This window comes from Lissotriton helveticus, chromosome 1_1 (genome assembly GCF_964261635.1).
Source record: "Lissotriton helveticus chromosome 1_1, aLisHel1.1, whole genome shotgun sequence".
Taxonomy (NCBI): Eukaryota; Metazoa; Chordata; class Amphibia; order Caudata; family Salamandridae; genus Lissotriton; species Lissotriton helveticus.
Genome location: NC_136057.1, coordinates 2054690828 through 2054712007, shown reverse-complemented (window position 1 = coordinate 2054712007; position 21180 = coordinate 2054690828). Strand labels below are relative to the sequence as shown.

The 21180-nt window shown below is 44.5% G+C and overlaps 1 protein-coding gene across 1 annotated transcript in view; it reads left to right on the top strand.

Annotated features, from left to right (window-relative positions):
• Positions 1-8321: 8321 nt before the first annotated feature.
• The window catches only part of PTGFR (prostaglandin F receptor), a 234843-nt gene continuing 221984 nt past the window's right edge, over positions 8322-21180 (top strand). The window contains exons 1-2 of the mRNA XM_078659266.1: positions 8322-8426; positions 10432-11288. Of these exons, the coding sequence (XP_078515392.1) occupies positions 10491-11288 (798 nt within the window). The 5' untranslated portion in view covers positions 8322-8426; positions 10432-10490. The remainder of the gene's footprint in view (positions 8427-10431; positions 11289-21180) is intronic.

Genomic DNA, 21180 nt, shown 5'->3' with positions numbered 1-21180 from the left:
TTCTGATTTCTCTGTTCTCCTTGGCCCTTACTATGGAGACTGTCTCTTCGCTTTTCTTCTCAAGTTCCTTAACTTCTTTTTTTGATAATTCAATACTTTTTGCTGTGCGAATCATTTCTTCCAGAGTAGGGTTTCCTAACGTAAGTAATTTCTGTTGGATCGACTTGTCAGTGCATTTACAGATGTACTGATCTCTAATCAATTGTTCTCTGAACCCTTCAAATTCGCATTCTGCACTTAATTGCCTCAGAATGGACACATAGGTTTCCACATCTTCGCCTGGCAGTTGTTCCCTCTTGAAGAACTTATGTCTAATCAAAACGAGGCTTGGTTTTACGTCAAATCTCATTTCCAGTTTCATCCTTGTTTCAACATACTCATCAAAGTCATCTTCGTTGTTTCTCACTAGTGGAGGTAGGTGTTTAAAGATTTCCCTCCCTTCAAAACCCAATGAATGCAATAAAAGACACTTCTTTCTCTCTGGGCGATATCTTGATGCGCCAATGGCACCCAAATAAGTCTCGAAGGCGTCAAACCACTTCCTCCAGATTATCGGTGGATTCCCTGGTGTCTCCAGAAAAGGAGGTGGAGGAGAAACTGACTGCATGGCGAGCAGAAGGAAGATAAGGTAGTAAATCCCGAATAATCTTTTTTTTGTGATGTCGCTGTGTCAATACTTGAATTACAAAACAATATTGTGTTATGAATGTTCATAAGTGCAAGGACACTGGTTGATAGCTTAGTGGAAAGTTTAGCAATATTGCAATCCTGAGTGCAGGTGCAAAAATTGCAATACTTTAATTTACACGTTTTTTTTTTTTTTAGCAATAATTCCACAGGTTATTTGAATTCAACGTCAAAGGTTGTGAGTAATAACTCCACAGGTTACTTGAATTCAACGTCAAAGGTTGTGCTGGAGGATTTTTGCCCAACAGCGTGCAGCGCACAAAACTTTTGTCCAGACGCGAGGAGACTTTGCCAACCACGTCTCAATCGTCTTATTCAAAATGGCCGCTGCGTGCGTGATACCATGTTGCCAACCAAAGACGTCATCGTTGACTAAAGTCTTTTGTTTAAAATGGCCGTCAGAACGTCAGCAACGTGACTTTACGTTGCCAACCACGCGCTCCATTCAGCGCCAATCACGACTGTTGGGGAAGTTCCTCTTCGGTTCTCAAATGGATGCGCAGCGCGATGTAAAGAAACACGGAACACTTATCTGACAGTGTCCGTCGACCTCTGCTCCAGTGTCCGTCGACCTTTGCTCCGTTCCAACCGAGATTCCTTTTCTGCGACAGTCCCTCGCCTGTGCTGAAGTTCTTCTTCCTTCTCCGGTGTGACTCTAAGTAACGAAGTGAGTCAGCGGGTCCGTTTTATGCTCTTGAGCCTCGTCGCCAACATTTCTGTAGTATTTGTCAATTAGACATTGACACAGGAAGTTTGTAAATAGGTTTATTGGCTCAAGAGCGACACAGCGACATGAGCAAGCTACAGTAACCAACTGACAATCTGTCAGCATTCCACACCTAGCCCCAGAACTCCCAACACCAAGAGTTCTAACTACTAGTGCCAAGGAGGCACAATTACAGAATACTACAATTTCCTAACATACTTTTCGCAACATCTGGACTTCCACCTCCCAATCCTGCCTATGTCTGACCAAGACCACCCCAATCTTGCAGCTTCCATTGCTTCTCCGAAGGAGTGCGTTCCAAAATGCAGTGGATTCTCACCTAAACTAAAGAGCACCTTCCTCAACACCGCCAACAACTGAGCAATTGAAATCAGTCTCCCCTGTGCATGACAAAATATGTCCCCAGGTGCGAAAACAGAAGAAGCCTAGAAAACCTTCCATTCCGTGACAGGACAACAAAAATCCAGTCCACTTTTGCTCAAGAAAATCCATTTCCCCCTACCCAATTGGTCAGTCTTAGAAGCCCTCAACCAAATTCGCAACCTGTGGCCTTCAACAAAAACTGCATTACTGTTTATGCCTGCCCTATTCCTTAATCCTAGTAACTCTGAGTCCCTAAATGCCCCAAAAAACAACTACAAAAAACATAACCTAAACTTGCCACACTCAAACTCATCAAAGCATCAAGAGGGCAACAGCAAGAACATCCTTTACAGCAACTCAAAAGACACCGGCTTACGCAACTGTTTGCTAACAGCCTGTTCCCTACCTAACCCCTTAAGAACCTTTCTCACTAATACCCCCAGCACTGGATTCCACTCCCACCTTAACTGCCCATAAAAAGAAATGCCAGCCAATTTGCCAGAAATAGTAGTGTGGGAAAGACCTTTATCTATCAGGTGTAAAACAAAACCAAAAAAAAGTATTCCTCATCAACCATCCACCCATGTGTAGTAAACCTGTTACCATAACTCAAGAACTTGTTCCAGGTTTGTTGGTAGCTTCTTCTCGTGGAATCTGCCACTGATTTCTCTACCAACTCAACAATTCTCATTCCCCCCAGGTCAAGACGCACTATGGGATCTGAGTCTTGGTGGGCTCTGCCCCAGGATTCCTCCCACTGAAAACGAGACAGAGCGTCCGCTATACAATTATTGACTCCTGGAATATGTCTTGCTTTAAAAATAATGTTCCGCTGTAGACACCTGAGCATAAAAGCACGTAACAACCTCAACACTCTCAAATCCTTGGCCTTTTGCTTGTTGATCAACTCAACCACCGCCAAGTTGTCAACATGGAACAAAACTGTTCTATTCTGGAATTCCTCGCCCCAGATGTACAAAGCAACCAGTAGAGGAAACAGCTCTAAGAAGGCGATGTTGCAACCCTGCCGCTTCCAATGCAATGGCCAACCTTCTGCGCACCTCTGCCCCTCCCAGAATATGTCAAAGCCTTTAGCACCAGAAGCATCATTGTAAACCTGCACTTGCCAAATCATATCTTCGTCCACAAAAAACAAAGATACGCCATTGAAGTCCTTTAGACATGTTAACCATATGTACAGATCCACCCTGATCGCTGCTGAAATGCGCACACTATGGTGTGGGAGAGATGCCCCAGACAAAGACATACCAAGCCTCTTACAGAATGTTCTCCCAGCTCTAACCACCCTACATGCGAAATTCAGGTAACAATTTCTGCACCTTCCTGAGCTACAGTTTACGCTCCTCCAACACTGAGGACAAAAAGGCTGAAATGTCCTGTACTTTTTCCACAGGCAATCTTGCTACCATTTCCAAAGTGTCTATTTCTATCCCCAAAAAGGTCAGTCTTGTACTAGGACCTTGAGTGTTGTCATGTGCCAACGGCACACCAAGCTCCTGAGCCATGCCTTGAAAAATGTGTAACGCTTTTTGACACTGTCCTGAATTCTGAACACCAATGAACAAAAAATCATCCAAATAGTGACAAATGAGCTCGTGTCCAGTAATGTAAGTAAAATGCCACTGTAAGAAAGTGCTGAAGGTTTCAAATAGCGCACAGGATATCGAACACCCCATAGCTAAAACTTTATCCACATAGAACGCTCCCTGGAATTGCATACCTAGAAGACCAAAATAAGAAGGATGAATGGGTAAAAACCGGAATGCAGACTGTATATCACTTTTGGCCAATTTTGCTGCTCTTCCCGCTGATCTCACCAACCTCAATGCATCATCCACCGAGGCGAAAGACACACTAGAATCTTCAGGTGATATGTAGTCATTGATAGAGGAGCCCTCGGGCCAAGACAGGTGGTGTATCAATCGGAACTCCCCAGCTTTCTTTTTAGGCGCCACCCCCAGAAGAGACACAATAAAGTCGTGCATTGGACAATGAACAACTCTGCCTGCTTGAACTTCGGCCCGTAACTTCTGCTGAACCAGGGAATTCTGTAGCGGACTTCAAATTGTCCGATCACCGGCTCTGGCGGGGAACTTGGTAACCGATCTTAAATCCATCTTTGAAACCTCAAAACAATCTATTTGCAGCTTCAGCATCTGGATATGGCGCTAGCCACTGCTCCAATACCTCCAACCTAAAGAGTGTATGAGCCCTTTGGGACAAACTGAAGAGCCTGGCCTCTTCCCCTCGGTCCCCCTCCCTGATCACCAAATCTCTGGCCTGGGAAACATTGCGTGAGGGGATGTCTGCCTCCACATTGGGAGCACTCATGCTTGTACCTACAAAACTGCCTACTGCAAAAACCTCTGTTGAAATTCCAACAGGCCCCAAAAACTGCTGTCTGACCCCTGCCACTAAACCCCGCCCCGGGCTTGGCGGGACAATATTGAAAGGGCCGGTAAGATTCTGGCAACCCACTTGCAGTGTGAGTTGTTGCAGGCGGCTGAGAAGACGCCATCCATTGAAGTCATAACTCCGAGTCCACATCACCCCATGGTCTATCATGAAAAATGCTCATGCGAGCTCGGAAATCCTCATCATATGAGAGCCAAGCATAACCCCCAAAGTAACTCTGAGCTTTTCTTATAATATCCATATACTTAAACATGGCTACCGCTCTATCCTGGTGTTTTTCACAATCGACTCTAGCGTATATAAGAAAGGCAGATGTTCAGTTCTCAATCGTTTTGGGGACCCTAGGTCGTCTGGCTAACTCCCACTCCTCCTCCTTTGACCCTTCCTTGGCCTAAATATTACGATGCAACAATTTAAAAACATCTACAAATTCATGTCGCCAAATTCTGCTCTTGGTCTTGTACGACAAATGAGAGCCTAAAGGCATACCAATTCTCATGTAAGGCAATTTTTTATGTATGTTTTTATCCTCCTCTACTGCTTCCTTTTTGTCTTGTTTCCCCTCCTTGGGTCCCTGCCCAACATTTTCTGTGGCCCCACCCACCGTTACCTCTTCCTGTGAATGCCCTTGATGCATCGTCCCATCGTGATCTTTATCCAAAACCATTTCCCCCCCAATACCAATATACCTGGTAGACTTCTGCGATGGACCCCCTTGTTGCCAAACAGACCACCATCCTGCCTTACCTTTTGGCAACTGCGATGCTCTCCTGTGAAAATCCAGAGGGTCATCCTGTTGTGTATTGATAGTTGAGGATTCCCGTACAATTGCTCGGTCCGCACTTGACGTCTGCAAAAGACTAAACACACTAGTTTTCCCTGAGACACCGCTCTTCTCCTTTATCACCGGAGCCAAAACATTTGTACCATCATCCCCACAGTCCCCATCTCTCACTTCACCCTCTTCCAGGTCATCGCTGTCAGAAAGAAATACCAATGTTTCCCCGCAACCAACAGAATCCCCACTTCCCCCGGGCATTTCCCCATTACCAACCCCACCATCATAAAATTGCCATTGTATATCTTTTTGACCTGTTGTGTTGCCTGTAGTGTAAAGAAAATCTGCTCCAGATCTCCCTCCCTTGAACAGCCCCACTAACGGAGCCGCAGCGTGCTCAGCCCGCAGCTTCCTTTTGCCAGCTGCCTTCCTTTTAGACAAGGCTGGAACCTTGCCATTCAAGCCGGTCAGGCCTGACTGCTCCGCTCCTGAAGTCCCCTGGGAAACCCCCTCTGTGCCACCAACCATCGCCGCCGACTCTCCACCCGAAGCTACCCATACCCACTGACCTCCCTGGGGGTCCTGAACTGACCTCTGTGTGGTGACACCAAAATTCACTCCAGGAGGACCTGACACAAAGACTGGACTGTCTAGCTGCTGTGCCACCAGGCATGCTGCACCCCCAATGGAAACAGTGGGCCCTGGCTCCTTTACTGGCTGTGGCCATATGGGCAGCTGCAAGGCTTCCCCATGTACTCCGACACCAGCCTGCAACACCACCTCTCCCTTGCTGGGGGCCTGCCCTGACATAATCATAGATGAGTTCAAATTCCCACCCAGGGGTGCCAACCGACCCACTGACCCCACCACAGGGGCCTCCAGGGGCACAGCTGTGTTGGAGAAACTGGGCAACATCGAAGCAGGGCTCAGTAAATAATTCTGCCCATGCACAGTAATCAACTGGGAACCCCTTGGCCATTTAAAACCAGCCTGCGGGACACATTGCTCACTTGTAGGCTCCTGCAGCCTACCTAGAGAGGCAACCGGCACCTCGGCGCTCTACCTCCGCTTACCTCTCCTACCAAACTTGTCACAGAGAGCAGCCCGGCCCATAACTCCACGCCGCAGCTTGGAAACCTGACCCAAGGACCGCCCCCATCTCCCGCCCACTGCCACACTCCTCCCTGCCACCATTATAGGAGCCAAACATACCTTTGGGGTACCGGAGACCACAGCGGGGGGGGGTCAAGAGGCTCCACTGCGAGCGCCGCCTCTCCTTGCTCCGCGCCAACAGGCATGGCAGCGGAGCATTCATCATCGTCCTCCGGCTGCGGGGACAAGCAGGCAGCCACCGCCTTCGCTACTCCTCGAGCAGCCTTCCGGGTGGAGCGCGCGAGCCCCACCCATGCTTCTCCCGGGACTCCAGGCTGCAGCAGGTCGTATCTGCCCGTGGCGCAAAGAACCCGGATAGCCTCCCTCACTTCTGCAGACGCCGCCATACCAACAAGCCCAGGGACCAAAGTAAGTGGCGCAGCAAATGTGGGACAAACTTGCAGACCTCTGCCTCCCACGGACACAGTGCCTTTCTTGCCTCTCCTGGCCCCTATTAATAAACTTCCCGCCCCGCGCCCCCACCGTCTCTCTAATCATCCTAATCACCCCGCACCTGGTGGCCCTCTCCTTTGCGCAAAACAACCCAGGGGGAGAACGGCTCGCACCCAGCTCCCCCTGGGTCCCCCCTTCTCAATGCGGGGAGGTCAGGTTTCTCATTGTGAGTGTTCGCGTATGCTCACGACCGCTCGCAATGAGAAACTACCAGTCCGCGTTGAGAAAGCTGCCGCTCGAGTACAAATCTACTCAAGCGGCTGAAAATGACCGCATGCACTGTGCAAGATGCAGTTTACTAGTATTGCACAGTGCGGACAAGCATCCAGCACTGTGCAATCAGTGCGGACAGCATTTTCCCTACCGCACTACGCAGTCCGCGTAGCTTGTGTAGTGCGAAGTGCACTTCACGTAGCTACGCATAGCACTACTACGCAAACTACGCACAGGGTTACTTTTAATATTGACATGTCATGTACTGGCGTGATTTCCCGCAAAAAGCGTAACGCGAAATTCATGCAATTACCAATTTACTGGAATTTTATTCTGGGGCATAATTAGATGTTTCCAAGTCCTGCAAAGAATTGCTAACGCTGCCCTGGTAAAGCCATCACCACCCCTTGTTGTAAATAATTTTGTCCACCCTAAGCGTGGAAGGGTATACTCAGATGTGAGTCCCTTGCTCATTGCACCATCAGGATTCAAGCAAGCCGGGCCGAAGACGCCTGAAATGGCAGAAACCGGTCCCCGGAAGCTTGTTTCCTTCCCAGTGTAAGAATTGGCTTTTGTAGTCTGGTCTGCCCTGTTCCCATGATGCACTGGGCCAGGGACAGACTAATTTGCATACAGCCAGGTTCTGAAACTGGGATGGTGCAATGAGCTAAAAAACGGTGTTGGATCTAGCCCTGATCTTTTGACTGGGTGAGAGTACTCTGCTTAATTCAGAGACTCTGTCCATCACCACCCCCTTCTGGTAAAGCCATGGCATTTCTTAAGCAAGCGCAGGTTCAGTCCCATCCAAGGTACAACAGTCCTGCTAAGATGCAGCGTTAAAGTCTTTCGGAAGGTCTTTCATACAGAAGGGGGCTATCCGCTCACTTCGAGAACGCATGCTTCCAGAAGGTAGCGATTTCGACATACTCTTGTGTTTCTATATAGAAGACCACCCGGGGCAAAATTATTTATTTTCATTTGCTTTGAGACTAAGGAATTCCTGCAACTTATTTCACAACGCGCCTTCTCATCTTCCAAAGGGACTTGAGTTGAGACAGGGTCATGAATTCTCTGTTACTCTAGCATAACCGATGCTTGAGGATCGTGTGTTTAATTCACACCTTTCATTAATTAAGGCACCGTTATTAAAAACATACCGAGCGGCATTCTCATTGTAGTTAGAATCTGTCGCGGCACAGCAACACTAGGACGTCCTTATTCCCTTGCCAGTAAAACCCTTGCCCACGTCTTTTTTCTTCACTTTAGATACGGTGTGGGATAAGGCGTATGGAACATACGCATGCCTGCCCCTGAGACCGCTCTGACGTGTGGCGGGACAGGGCGGCCAGGCAGTGGTGACAAGTGGGGGTAGGCGGCTCCTCCGCAGTGCGCGCACTGCCAGGGATGAGCAGCGTGAGCGCGGCCGGAGCGCGCCGCTTCCTCGCAGAAGCAGAGCCGGTGCGCTTGCAGGGCAGCCAGAGGGCAGCTTACCTCCCCCCCCCCCGGACAGCAGCGGTGCGGTGCCCCCAGCAGCAGCCATGGACGCGCGGATCTGGGCACCCCATCTGCTACCCTTTGAACCCTGAAGATCCGGGGATCGGGATGGAGCACCCCAAAGTAAGTGCCGTTGCCCGGGTCTGTGTGCCCGCACCTGCTGGGTGGGGAAAGGAAAGTAGCCAGAAATGCCACCGCTTAGTCACAGGGAGCAGAGACGGGCCACTCGCGCTTCTGACTAGGACTACACTGTTGCTGATCATGAGGTAGTTCGTGGGCTCCCAGGCGCCCGAAGTACACAGCGTGCCTCACTCCCGTGGGCAAAGCGCTTTTATAGTTACTCAGTCGCTGGAGATGCATATCGTGCAATTAAAGTTAACACGTTATTCGTTTTCCATCCGGTGGATACTACTTTAGTATGCACTGCGCGACTGGGTGGAAACAGCAACTCTGTCATTTTATTTTTTCAGTTGCTGAAAGCAGCGCCTGGTTTGTCTTGCGGTACTCCTCTGGGGCAATGCTTCTGGCCGGAATGGAAAGTCGCGCTCTTTGCTTGCATTCGCCTGTGGTAAAGGCGCCTGCATAGGTGCCCTCGTGACACCGGTCGCATTATTTTACTTCTGATGCAATATACCGAGGCGGAGGGAACCTTATTTTCTGGAATGGTATGTCAATGGTTTCCTTTAAAATATATTACATCTCGAATATGGCTGTATTTTTATCACTAAGCTATGACACTTAAAACACCTGCTGGCCACGTGCACAATGTTGACCAGAATTGCAGGGCAGTGCCTGGTTGACAATAGATTTATAAATACTGAAGCAAAAAATAATATTAAGCATTTTTTAACATATGGTGCTTTATATTGATACTTTCTCGGTGTTTCATGGTGTGCTAGAAATCCGCCCTGTTTTATTGTTTGCTTGTCTGCATTAGCATAGTGCACTGCCTAATGTGGGAACAAAAATATAAATACATTATTAAAGTTACCTGAAGTCAAGTTAGAACTTAGAAAAAGAGGTGGGTCCCGAGTGTCTATTTTTGATGTAGAGTATCTACATATTCACGATAATTGTTATCGATCCAACAAGCGCCAGGAGCTGCGTGAACTTGTCACGTGCGCTGGACATTTTAACTAGGTGCTTTTGCTATATTCGAACACTTAATACCCACAATTTGTTCTCACTGTTTTCTCCTCATTATGTAGTCGCCTTAGGCAATGCGTTTAGGTGTGTGCACCCCACGCCCACGGCAGAGTCATGAACACATCACAGCTGCGTGTGTGTCACGCTTCACGGATATAGATTTACAATATCTGTATTGTGCGTTTGGCCAGCTGTGATTCATGTCTTCACAAACCGCATGTGCGATTGTGTAAAATGCATAACAAACATACATTTGTTAGGTCCTATGGCCCAGCAGCTATTTGGCAGCTATAATAAACGTCTGTGGGATTTTCTGTGTTTCTGGGAACAACGGCAGCTCTAACTACCCTGTGGCAGAGCAACACATGAATCATAATGCATGTTTTGATAAAGGTGTACTATTTCTTCAAATACATGGCACTAGCTTTGGTATGCAATAAGCACCTCTATATATGGAGATGTAGATTAGTAGCTGTTTTTCCAGTGGATCTGTGTTGTAATCCTGGCTTCCACGTTTCACTACAGTGTGTGATCTTTGGCTATTCTCCGCAGCTGCCTATGTCTCATTACTCCTTTCTTCCTCAAGTGGAATCATTAAGAAACTGCAACGTTCAATGTCACTATGAAGTGATGTATAAACCTGGGATGTTAAATATGACAGTAAAAATCGCAATAGCTTGTGTTCCTATTAAAGCTTAGTTAACATTCCTAACTGCTGATGGTATATTGTAATGTCTTCTGTACTGCTGCTCTGAAGATGGAAAAAGCACTGTGTTGGTCTGCAGGCAGGGTGAGGCATTTTGATTTAGATGTGTTAGGGAGTTGCTCAACTCCCATTGCAATACAAAGCTGCACACATACTTTCCCACGGTTGAGAGCTGCCTTTGACATGAAAAGCAAAAGTAAAGTATCCAATGTTGGATTCGTTTCTAAATCTCGGATGATTTATGGGACTTTTGTAACATTTGCTTTTATATTACAGGGGCCCTCTAATTCCAGTCCTCCTAAAATGTTCTAAAGATCTTGCCAACCATACTAACAATGCTCCTCAACAGCTCAGACAGAAGAACTTTGCCAGGCATTGAGAGTCTGTCCAATGTAACCTGCCACACTGAGCAGAAGGTTTCAGTTATATTCCCTCTCATCTTTATGACAGTCGGCATTACATCCAACAGCCTAGCAACTGCAATCTTGATGAAGGCATATCAGAGATTCAGGAAAAAGTCCAAGGCTTCATTTCTGCTCTTCGCCAGTAGCCTGGTGATCACGGACCTCTTCGGCCATCTCATCAATGGGACCATAGCGGTGTTCGTCTACGCGTCCAACAGGGACTGGATACGCATTGATCATTCAAACATTCTCTGCAGCATTTTTGGCTTGTGCATGGTCTTCTTTGGATTGTGCCCACTCTTGCTTGGTGGCGTGATGGCGGTTGAACGTTGCATTGGTGTCACCAAGCCAATTTTCCATTCGACGAAGATGACCTCAAAACACGTGAAAATAATTCTGGTGATGGTGGGGCTCTTTGCGTTGTTCATAGCTTCACTGCCCATCCTCAGCCTGAGAACCTATGAAGTCCAAGCATCCCGAACCTGGTGTTTTTATAAGACAGAGCAGGTGAAAGAATGGAGTGATCGATGCTACCTTCTCCTTTTCTCCAGTCTAGGACTGCTATCACTCTTTATTTCATTCCTCTGCAATGCAGTCACTGGAATTACCCTGATTAGAGTGAAAAGAAAAAACAAACAAAACCGCCAAGGCAGATCTCATCATTTTGAAATGATAATTCAGCTGCTTGCCATCATGTGTGTTTCGTGTATATGCTGGACTCCATTTCTGGTAAGCGAACAGGATGTGTACATATTTCGGATGTATGCATTTGCTTTAATGCTTCCTTTTGATGTTCAGGTCTGCCGCATCTGGTAGCCCTTTGTGCATGCTGTGCTACTTGAAGTAATGTATGTTTCTCCTATTTTACTCAGGCAGGTCATTCTTTCAGTGTCATTAGGAAGGGAAATCATCAAAGCAGCTCTTTAGAAAAATAATTTAAATTGTAGCATAAATCAGTACACCAGGACGCAACAGAAAGGAACAAGTTAATACAGGCATGGAATAATGCCAGCAATGACATTGGACTACTTATTAAACTCTCCTATTCAAATTGGATTTATAATATGATAGGTGTTGGTGCTATCACAGAAACTGATGTATTGATGAATAATAAGGACTATAAGTGGGTGAAGTCCCCCCTTGTTGATGTTGCAGGACTGAATTGCCGATGCCTGGGTTTTCCGCCACTTCTAGATTTCTGCATCTGGTCGAATAAAATGGTGTCTCTGGCAATAGACTGGATAAACATTCCTTATTTAACTGGCTATAATAAAATGCCTCCTGCTTACTCTTAGGCACACACCCACGCACACACACACACACACAACAAACACCATGCGTGTGCGCATGCGCACACACACCATTACCTCAGCATCTAAAAGTGAACACAAATCTTAAAATACCATTACACCTCACCACTGATTTGTATGGAGCAATGACAGACTCTGTGTGGCCCAGCAGATTCTTGAACTCTCAGTCCCACCCCATTTCCTTGCACCAAATGAATAATGCTGCTTTCATTTGGCTCAGAAGGCATAGAGGGAAATCACAGTAGAAGACACCCCAAAACGTGGCCGCTCCCTACCTCCACCAACCTCTACAGGAAGTGGTTCTTTATCTGGATCCCAGAGGAAAATGAATCATATGTAGAGCACACAGGCCCATTCATATATTAAAGAAAATCATCCACTATTTAAAATGGTCATGCTCTGGGGCATTTCTGAATTCAAGATGTTTCTGGACTGGGATACGGTATCACAATATTCTTCCCAGCAGGTTTTCAGTGGTAACTGATAACTAGGGAGCCTGAAATGACTTCAAAAGTCACAGATGAAAACCGTCAGCAACCTGAGTCTACAGGAATCCAGCTAGTCATGATTTCCGCAACTTAAACATTGATAAGGCCTTGACCAGGACTGGGAGTCGCCTGAATGTTCAGGTAAACTAGGTGGACGCTTTTATAGAGAGTTAGATTTTAGTATTTAGTTTCACTCGTCAACATATTATGATTTTTCTCTTGCACTCCCTAAGAGGGGGGAGACATTCGCAGGTGAAATAGTCACCCTGAGAGAAATGGCTCTATAGCATGGTTTTGTGGGCACACTATTGCACTGACTTCAGTCCCATTTTTTTGTTTTTGATCCTTCTGTGTTTCTGTCTTTCCTTCCATAAATGCTTTTTCCTTTGCTTTCCAATTTGTTTTGAATTCCTACCCACAAATTGCGTTACTCCTCACTTCTCTTTAAGTAGGTTTCCAAGATCCACTGTTGTGAGGTTGAGGTTGCACCTCTTTACTACCAACAAGACTATCCTGACATCTTTTAATGTCACCTGCCTGCCTCAGTTTTTCCTACTATTACTTAACTAATTACAGCTACAGGGTCAAAACTAGAAAGGATAATCCCACCAATAGGGCTCATCATGCAGTAATTCATATTGTATATGTTCAGTTCATCCCACGATATGGCATTGATTGTTCCTTTCAAAGTTTGTTGTCTACAAAACTTTAACTTTCTTCCTGAGGTCGTCTAATGACGAAAACATAATACACTGCATTGGGCAGCCCAGTCAGCCATTGTTTTGTTTGTAGTGTCATTCACATATTGGATCACCCCATAAGACAAGCCTGTCATGGGAGATGGCATGTTACCTGTTTTTCCCCCAGTGTTCATCTGAAACGAAGGATCCCACATGAGTCTGCTGTTGGTTAGTGGATAGCTGTGGTGTAACTCTGTGCTTCATACCTGCTTATTTAAGTTGTTCAGTACATACATGCTGCTCGACATTCTCTTATACACCGGATGATTAGACCTGCATCTTATTCCCTTTTAATAGAAAGCTTTAGACGAGGGCTTATGAGAGTGAAAATAATGTGGTGTATGTCAGGGCGCAGTGGAGTAGTAAGTGCCATCTTGCGGTGAGAGCTTTTCTCTCTCTGACAGGTGCTATGACAGCATATACAAGGTAGAGTTCTGGTAGAATATAATTGCAGTGTAAGACTAATGAGCTGAACTGAATTATGTGACCTATAAATTATATGTAAATCATAGGGAGCAATACAAATATGTTGCAATTTCATATTTTCATATGAAAACTGGTGATGGGAGTAGCAGCATCCAGGAGTCCTCATGCCAACTTCTGTTGAGTTACATCTCCACCCAGCACAAGCATAGTGGCTTCTTCCTTAGGCTGCTGGGGAGTAGAAAACAACTTGGCTTTACCGGCTTGAGCAGTTGCTGCTGGCTTTGGAGCCACAGGAATGCACTGGGCAATGTGCGCTAGTCAAACCCGAACCTTTGGACCATCCTACCCACACAGCCAGCATTGTTCACCCGGTGGGACTTCGTCACCGACATCTGCATATACTATTAAGGATGGCAGGATCAACGCCAGATATTACTAGGCAACTCAATTTCATCCAGGGTCATAGGCTGGCCATGGAAAGCAATCAATACAACACAAGAGAAAGCAGCAAATCCTCCTAGGATCTGAGCGGTATGTATGGCAGCATCCAGGTGGTTAAACAGAAAACAGTGTTTACAACGCTGCCATTACATCGCGTTCCATTTACAGCGTGGTCGTTACAATGACAACTTTGTTAGAACGCAATGCCTTTACATTGCAAGCCATTAGATAGACTTGCTGTAGGGGGCGAGCTAACCTAAGGAATAGTATAATTTACAATTCCAACACCTTCCTTACTGTTGCACAGGCTGGAGTTAGAATAGTAAATTATACTATTCCTACGTCCAGTGCTCCCCCTACAGCAAGTCGATCTAATGACTTGCGATGTAAAGGTATTGCGTTCTAACAACACAGTCATTGTGACAACCACGTTCTAACAGAACTCTATCTAATAGCATGCGATGTAACATGCTATATTCGGTTAAACTGGTCATTGCCACCTGTGGAGCAAAAGTGAACAGCAGGGACTACGGAGGATGCAAAGAACACCACTTTCTGGAGCCCGGTGCCAATGAGGGCAAGTGAGGGCGTTTGTGGGGGAGGAGGATGGAGAGGACGTACCATATGCTGTGGGAGAGGGATTATAGCAGGAACTTATTGCGTCTGCCAATGGTATTGTCTTCTCCACAGCATGCACAGATATTCACAGGATTTTGAGGAGGCGAACGTGGGCACATAGGATCAGCAAATAAAAGAAAGCCGGTGAGCGCGATGTTTTTCATTATAAAATAGCTAGGTATGGTGGCTTTGGCAAAGTATGCATGTATGGAAGAATGTATGTGGTCTTTCTATAGCGCAAACATAGCCAGAAGGCATCAGAGATCTGTACTTGATAAAAGGTAAGCAGAAAGTCAACAAATGACTGCAGAGGAAGCTGGGCTGTGGACGGTTGGTGCATTGTGATGTAGTTTTTTTTTATCAATGTGTTCACTGCAATCCAAGTAACTAAAGATAATACTGTTGGATCTTCATTCTTTTCACCTTCTTTCCAACATTCATTGTCCCTTTTTTCATATTTACCATTTTTCGTTCCTACTCCTTCTTTCAGGGCAAGATGCGGTGTTAACTTAAAAGCATACCCCTGCTAACCAGTGTAGCTGTGTGACTTTGCTCTTTTTTCTCATTGTGATTTAAATGTGGTTTTGTTGACTTTACAAAAGACTTCCATATAGAGTTTGTCTTTATATTACCACAATTAGAACAGTGCCATTCATAATGTTATGGTTGGTGAGCCCTTTTCCTTTTTTTTTCGGTCTGCGAGTAATCAGTGGCAATATCAGTTAGTGAGCACTGTCATTCACCTTTAGTGTGCCGGGGGCACAAGCCCTGTTGCACCCCAGTTGGATAACCATGTTGCTCCCTTTAGGCTCTTGAGAGTTAGAAACTCAAAAGCCGCATGACAGAATAAATAACATAACACCTAAGTAATGAGATCATACAAGAAGGAGATGTCAGCGGAAGGTTTTGGTATCCGACTTCCTAGTTTCTAATCCAGGCTTCGGACATCACAGCAAATTTATGTGAATCTGGGTAAATCACTCCATCTCCAGGAATCGTAAACCTGTCAAATGAAATTTGAATATAAAAAGTGAAGTTGTATAAATCAAAATGTGTAAATCTCCACATGATGAACATGGTCTTGTATCATCTACAGCTCCTCCATTAATGTGAAGTGCTTCTCTGCTGTTAAGCTAAATTCGTGCTATATAAATACATCTACACGAAATAAACTATTTTCTTTTTAGTGAGAGCTGTTTTCTAGAAAGTAAATAAATGTATGTACATTTAGGAAATGAAGGGTAGTAAAGCTAGGAGTAAAAACATACCATAAGAAAGCTTTAGCATATTGTGACATGAAAATAAACCTCATCACTGTGTTTACCAAGAAAAACATATGCCATGGTCACTAAGGACAGACAGTAAGTATATCTACACATTTTCTCACTTGGAATATAGTTTGAAGTTGACTTGAGGTATTATTATAAAAAAAATTATTTGTAAATTTTGTAGGCTAGTAAATAGGTGTCAGGGTGTCACTGATTACCAAACTGTGTGTAGCCAGACCCAAAATGTCTGTTCTCTACACCTGTGTCTCACAATGTGAGCTAGGAACAATTGCAGCCCTGTCGGTTTGAGCCTGCGATGCTGAGTTTCTGAAAACGACTTGTCCCTGAAACGAAAAAGCTCAAAAACACTCCATCCAAACTCTAACAGGTTTCACCCAAGTCCAAAAAGTCATTTATTGTGTCAAAAACCAGGTTCGTAATGTCACAGTTGCAAGTATTGGTGTATCGGGGCTCCAGTGTACCAATTGGGATTCGAGATTTAGTGTTTAAAGCACAGTCATTGAGAGTATCTAGGAAATAAATGGGGGCACGTTCTAGGGAAATGCACATCCAACAATTTCCCTGGAGGTACCAACGTTCAGCGTCTCCCATCTAAGAACTGACCAGTACTGGCCAAGATTTTTGATAAGTGAGGTAACACACATGACCAGCAGGATCCACTTGATCCCATTATTGAATAGTGGAGACTGGTATCTGAGACTTAGGGTCAGAAGCCACCATAATTTGAAAAGAATGTGTTGGACTTGGCTCTCTCTGCGGGTTCAACACCCATACTTTGTGCCTTCACCCCTCCTGTTTTCTGAATCTGTTTTTGTTGGCTTTTAGGACTCTGTCCACTTAACCACTGCTAGCCAGTGCTATGCTTGCACTCTCTCTTAATTTACTTGTAAGTCCCTAGTAAAGTGGTTCTACATGTACTCAGGACATGTTAATAAATTCTACTAGTGGAATTGCAGCACTCATTGATCCACATACTGAAGCAGCCTTTAAAAACATGCCCTAATCCTGTCATTGCAGCCGGTGTGGAGTTTTAAACTGGATTTTTAACCTAGCAAAAGAAACCTTTTGCCAGGCCTATTCCTTACTTTTGAATACATTAAAAGCAACCTCTAGGATAGACACTAAACAGTCCACAGGGTAAGGATCATTGTGATTAAAAAGGTGTACATGTACGTTAAAGTTTTAGCTGTCCCGGTAGTAGGAAACTCTTACATTTGTTTTTCACTACTGTAAAGCCTAGCTCTTTCATAGGATAACATTGGGTTATCTTATTAAATTTAATAAGTGCTAACCTTTGTTAGGGGCAGGTTGAAATGTCATGTTTTGGTGTCTAAGGAATTGTAATTTATAATCCTCTTTAATGATAAAGTACATTTCTAATCAGAATTCTGAAAATGCCACTTTTAGAACGTTTTCTTGTCCCAACCGTATGGTGCCTGCAGCCTGTTTCCTGGGTCTCATGTCTAGACATAGTTGGCAGTTGACCTTTGTGTATTCGTACCAGACTGTGTTACCATGGAGGATTGGGAGTTGGCAGGATGGGCTATCCAGACAGGATGGGTGTAGGCAGAGCTATCACCTACCACACCTGTTTTTCACACAAGCTGGCTCAGCACAGTCACCAAGGATTTCACACTAGCCTTTTGTCACTCCAGTCATCCTTGCACCAGGTCAGGGAGAAAGGAATGCCATCTGTGGGAGGAAAACACCAGAAATTTCGTCCACTTCAAAGCTGGCACCAGGTATAAAAATAGGACCCTCAGACCCACTCCTATATACACTCCTGGACATGTGGATACTACAGAAGAAAGACCTCCCTGCTGCTTTGAGACTTACCCTGCTCTCTAAGAAGGAAGACTGGACCTGCTCCCTTTTTCCAAGGCAGAATGATTCCAAGGGTCAGCTGGGTGACCTCGTGTTCTGAGCTACAGGGACACAACAAGCTCTAGAGGCTTCCCTGCAACTGCCCAGCTGACCTGCAGCAACTGGCCATACCTGGCCCTGCAAATCGACCTGCCTGAGCCCTGCTGGCTTCTGCTAGAGTGAGTCCCTGAGCCCCAAGAGTTGCCCAGGTCTTGATCCCTGGATTGGCATCAGAGGGCAATCTTCAGAAGTAGAAGGAAAATCCAAAAGTTTCGGACTCTTCACACATGTGAACCACTCCATGCTGCTGAGGTCTTGCCACCTGTGACAAAAGTGAAGGGGAAGATGCGGTGCACCCAATTCTTCATGCTACAGAGATGACTAGCAACACCAGATCTGCACTTCATGCTACAGCAACGAAAGCCTGCGGTGACCGCCAATGTGAGGCTCCAGCAACGGCTGTCTGCGCCGACCAATTAGGTATTCATGCTACAGTGACGACCAATCACGATACCCGTCTAGCTTTGAACATGACAGTGACAACCATCCACAACACTCTCCTAGTGGCCTCCTTGAGGTGAAACTGGACTTTTCATGTCGAAGGTTGAGAAGGTACATTTTCAGCGGTACTAACCCAGTCCCTCTCTTCGTCGCAGGCTCTATCATGGTCTGTGTGAACTTATGACTTTCCTCTGGGCTAGCATGACCAAATAGGTGTGAGTGCACTTTGTGCTTTTAGGTTATTTAAAATCTTTGAAACTGCACAACTCCGGTTTATTGTTTTGGTCTCGTTTCATTATTACATTTTAGTGTATTTTTCTAAATTGAAGTGGGGTTTGCGTGTTTTTTTCAATATATTACTGTTTATGTGCAGCATAAAAAATTTACACAATGCCTCTAACTTAAGCTTGACTGCTTTTGTGCCTATGGGGGAAGTGTAGCCCTTGACTTACGCAGCAGTCATTACAGACACCTTCACTTATAAGGATTGAAATGCGATTACAATTAATTCAGTAATTCACAAACATAAAAAATCTTTTAGCAGCAAGAACTCAATTTCTTGCCTTTTTAAAAAAACAATCTTAAATCATGGTGCTCCTATTGGAGTTGTGATGAAGGGAAAGTGACAAAGTGAATGAATGGTGCGCAAGTGCTATACAAAATGCAGGCATATACATGTGGCTGATAAGGACATTTTCATGTAAAACCAACACTCCCAATAGGAGTGTGGAAATGCTAAATCAATTTAAAATGTCAGTCCGCTGTTGTAATTGTCAAAGTTTCGACCCACAATTCACAATAATTTAGAGGAGGGTCATCATCAGGAAAGAAAACATATAGAGGAGTCACCTGGGAATGAAATAATCAAGTGTCAATCTAAATGATGATTGCATGTGCGCTAATTCTAATGTTAGAGAATGAATAATGGTCTGAAAAACATACCACCAGTGGATTATGTCATGAGATCACACAATCAGGAATGACCTGAATATGTTGCACTACGAGTAGCAAATTTTCATTTGAAAAATTCCACTCTAACGGCCACATGCATCATTTTAGGATTTTGCATTTCCTAAATTGCGAAAATTAAGGAATCGCAATTTAGGAATTGCAAAATCCTATGCATCAACAAATCCGATTTTTTTGGGGGGATTTCTTAATTTTCGGAATTTGCGATTCCTTAATTGCGAATCGCAATTAAGGAATGGCATTACATTGATTCCTATGGGCCTAGAGGCCTATAGGAATCAATGCTGTTTTGCTTCTTTTTTTTTTAGGATTCGCAATTTGTTGATGCATTGCAAGGGTGCTGAGGGGGGTCCAAAGGACCCCCCCCTGCACCCTTGAAATGTTTTTTAAGTGCAAGTTTCACACACACATGTCCAAAGGACATGTGTGTGTGTAACATGACACTTTACAAAATGCTTTTTTGAGCTTTTTTGGAGGATTTCGCAAATTAACACGAGGGTCAACCTCGTGTTAATTTGCACCTCCTATTTGAAAATTCACATTTTTAAAAAAAATCATGCATTGCATTTAAGGAATCGCACAAATGCGATTCCTTAAATGCAATCGCATTTTTAGGAATTCCAAAAAATTGCGTTTTTTGGAAAAACGTTTCATGCATACCAAAAAATGATTTTGGAATCGCAAACGGCCGAATTTTCCGATTCACACCGTTTGCGACTCCAAAATCGTTTGATGCATGTGGCCGTAAGACCTTTCTTTCACAATACTGAGAGCTCATTTCATAATCACTCATCATGCTATTTTGCTTTGTTTTTATGCCACGACAAGAATGTGGTCTTGAAAAAAAAGTATACTATCCATACTTTTGAAAATTTCAAAAATTTATATTTAAAATACTGCTGCAGCAGATGAAAGGTCAAATGCAATTCTAAGAAAAGGGAAATATCCCCATGAGTAATAAATGCTGCTACATTTTTGATTTCCTCTGTAGTGGTACCTGGTGGTTAAGCAGAGGACAAGTCAACCATGAACAACCATTCATTCCTCTTTGTTTTTGTCAATAATTCTTTGACCTTTGGCAGCCAATACTTGTCAATTAAAATATTTTTGTTTAGATCTCTCAAATCTAGGCAAATGCTGATCTCACAATTTGCTCATCACACTACCCCCAAAGGATACATCCATTCAGTTGATTCTACTGGTTCTATTATTCCAGCACTCTTCAGTTTTCTTAGCTCTTGTTCAATCTCCCATGTCTCACAACCATAGGAATAATTCTTATTTTATGTTATTCACTAATTGCCTTCTCTTTGAAGATAATGGGTGTTGGACTTGGCCCTTTTGGCAGGTTCACCCCTAAACTTTTTGTTTTTAAATATGACCTGGTGTTAGTTGTTTTTGGCTTCTGCGCACTTTAACACTGTGTCCCAGTGTAAAGTGCGTGCGCACTCTGAGTGCGTGTGGTGAGATTGGCCTGCCCTCCCATAGAAATGCACGGGGATATGTGTGTCCATGGTAGTTCCTGATGTGTGGGGAGAGAGGGAAAAAGCCTCGAGAGTGCCGAAAAGAGCATCAAAAAGAGAAAAAAGAAGCACAAGGTAATGCAAATGCCTAAATAAGGACAAAAGAAGATTAAAAGGTGAAAAAAAAGCACAAACAGATGCAAAGAAAGGCACCTTAAAGGAAAGGAAACATAATATATATATATATATATATATATATATATATATATATATATATATATATATATATATATATATATATATATATATATATATATATATAAAACACGGATTCCCGGTGAAAGCCAGTACCTGCTCGCGAGTGGGTCATTTTCAGGGTCCCGGAAACCCAATATAATTATCCAACCATTCTCCCATCAGGAAAACACGTAAACGACACACCAGGAGTTGCTGTGCTCGAAATTTTAATTGGCAGCAAAAACAAACAACGCGTTTCACCTCACGGCTTGTTCA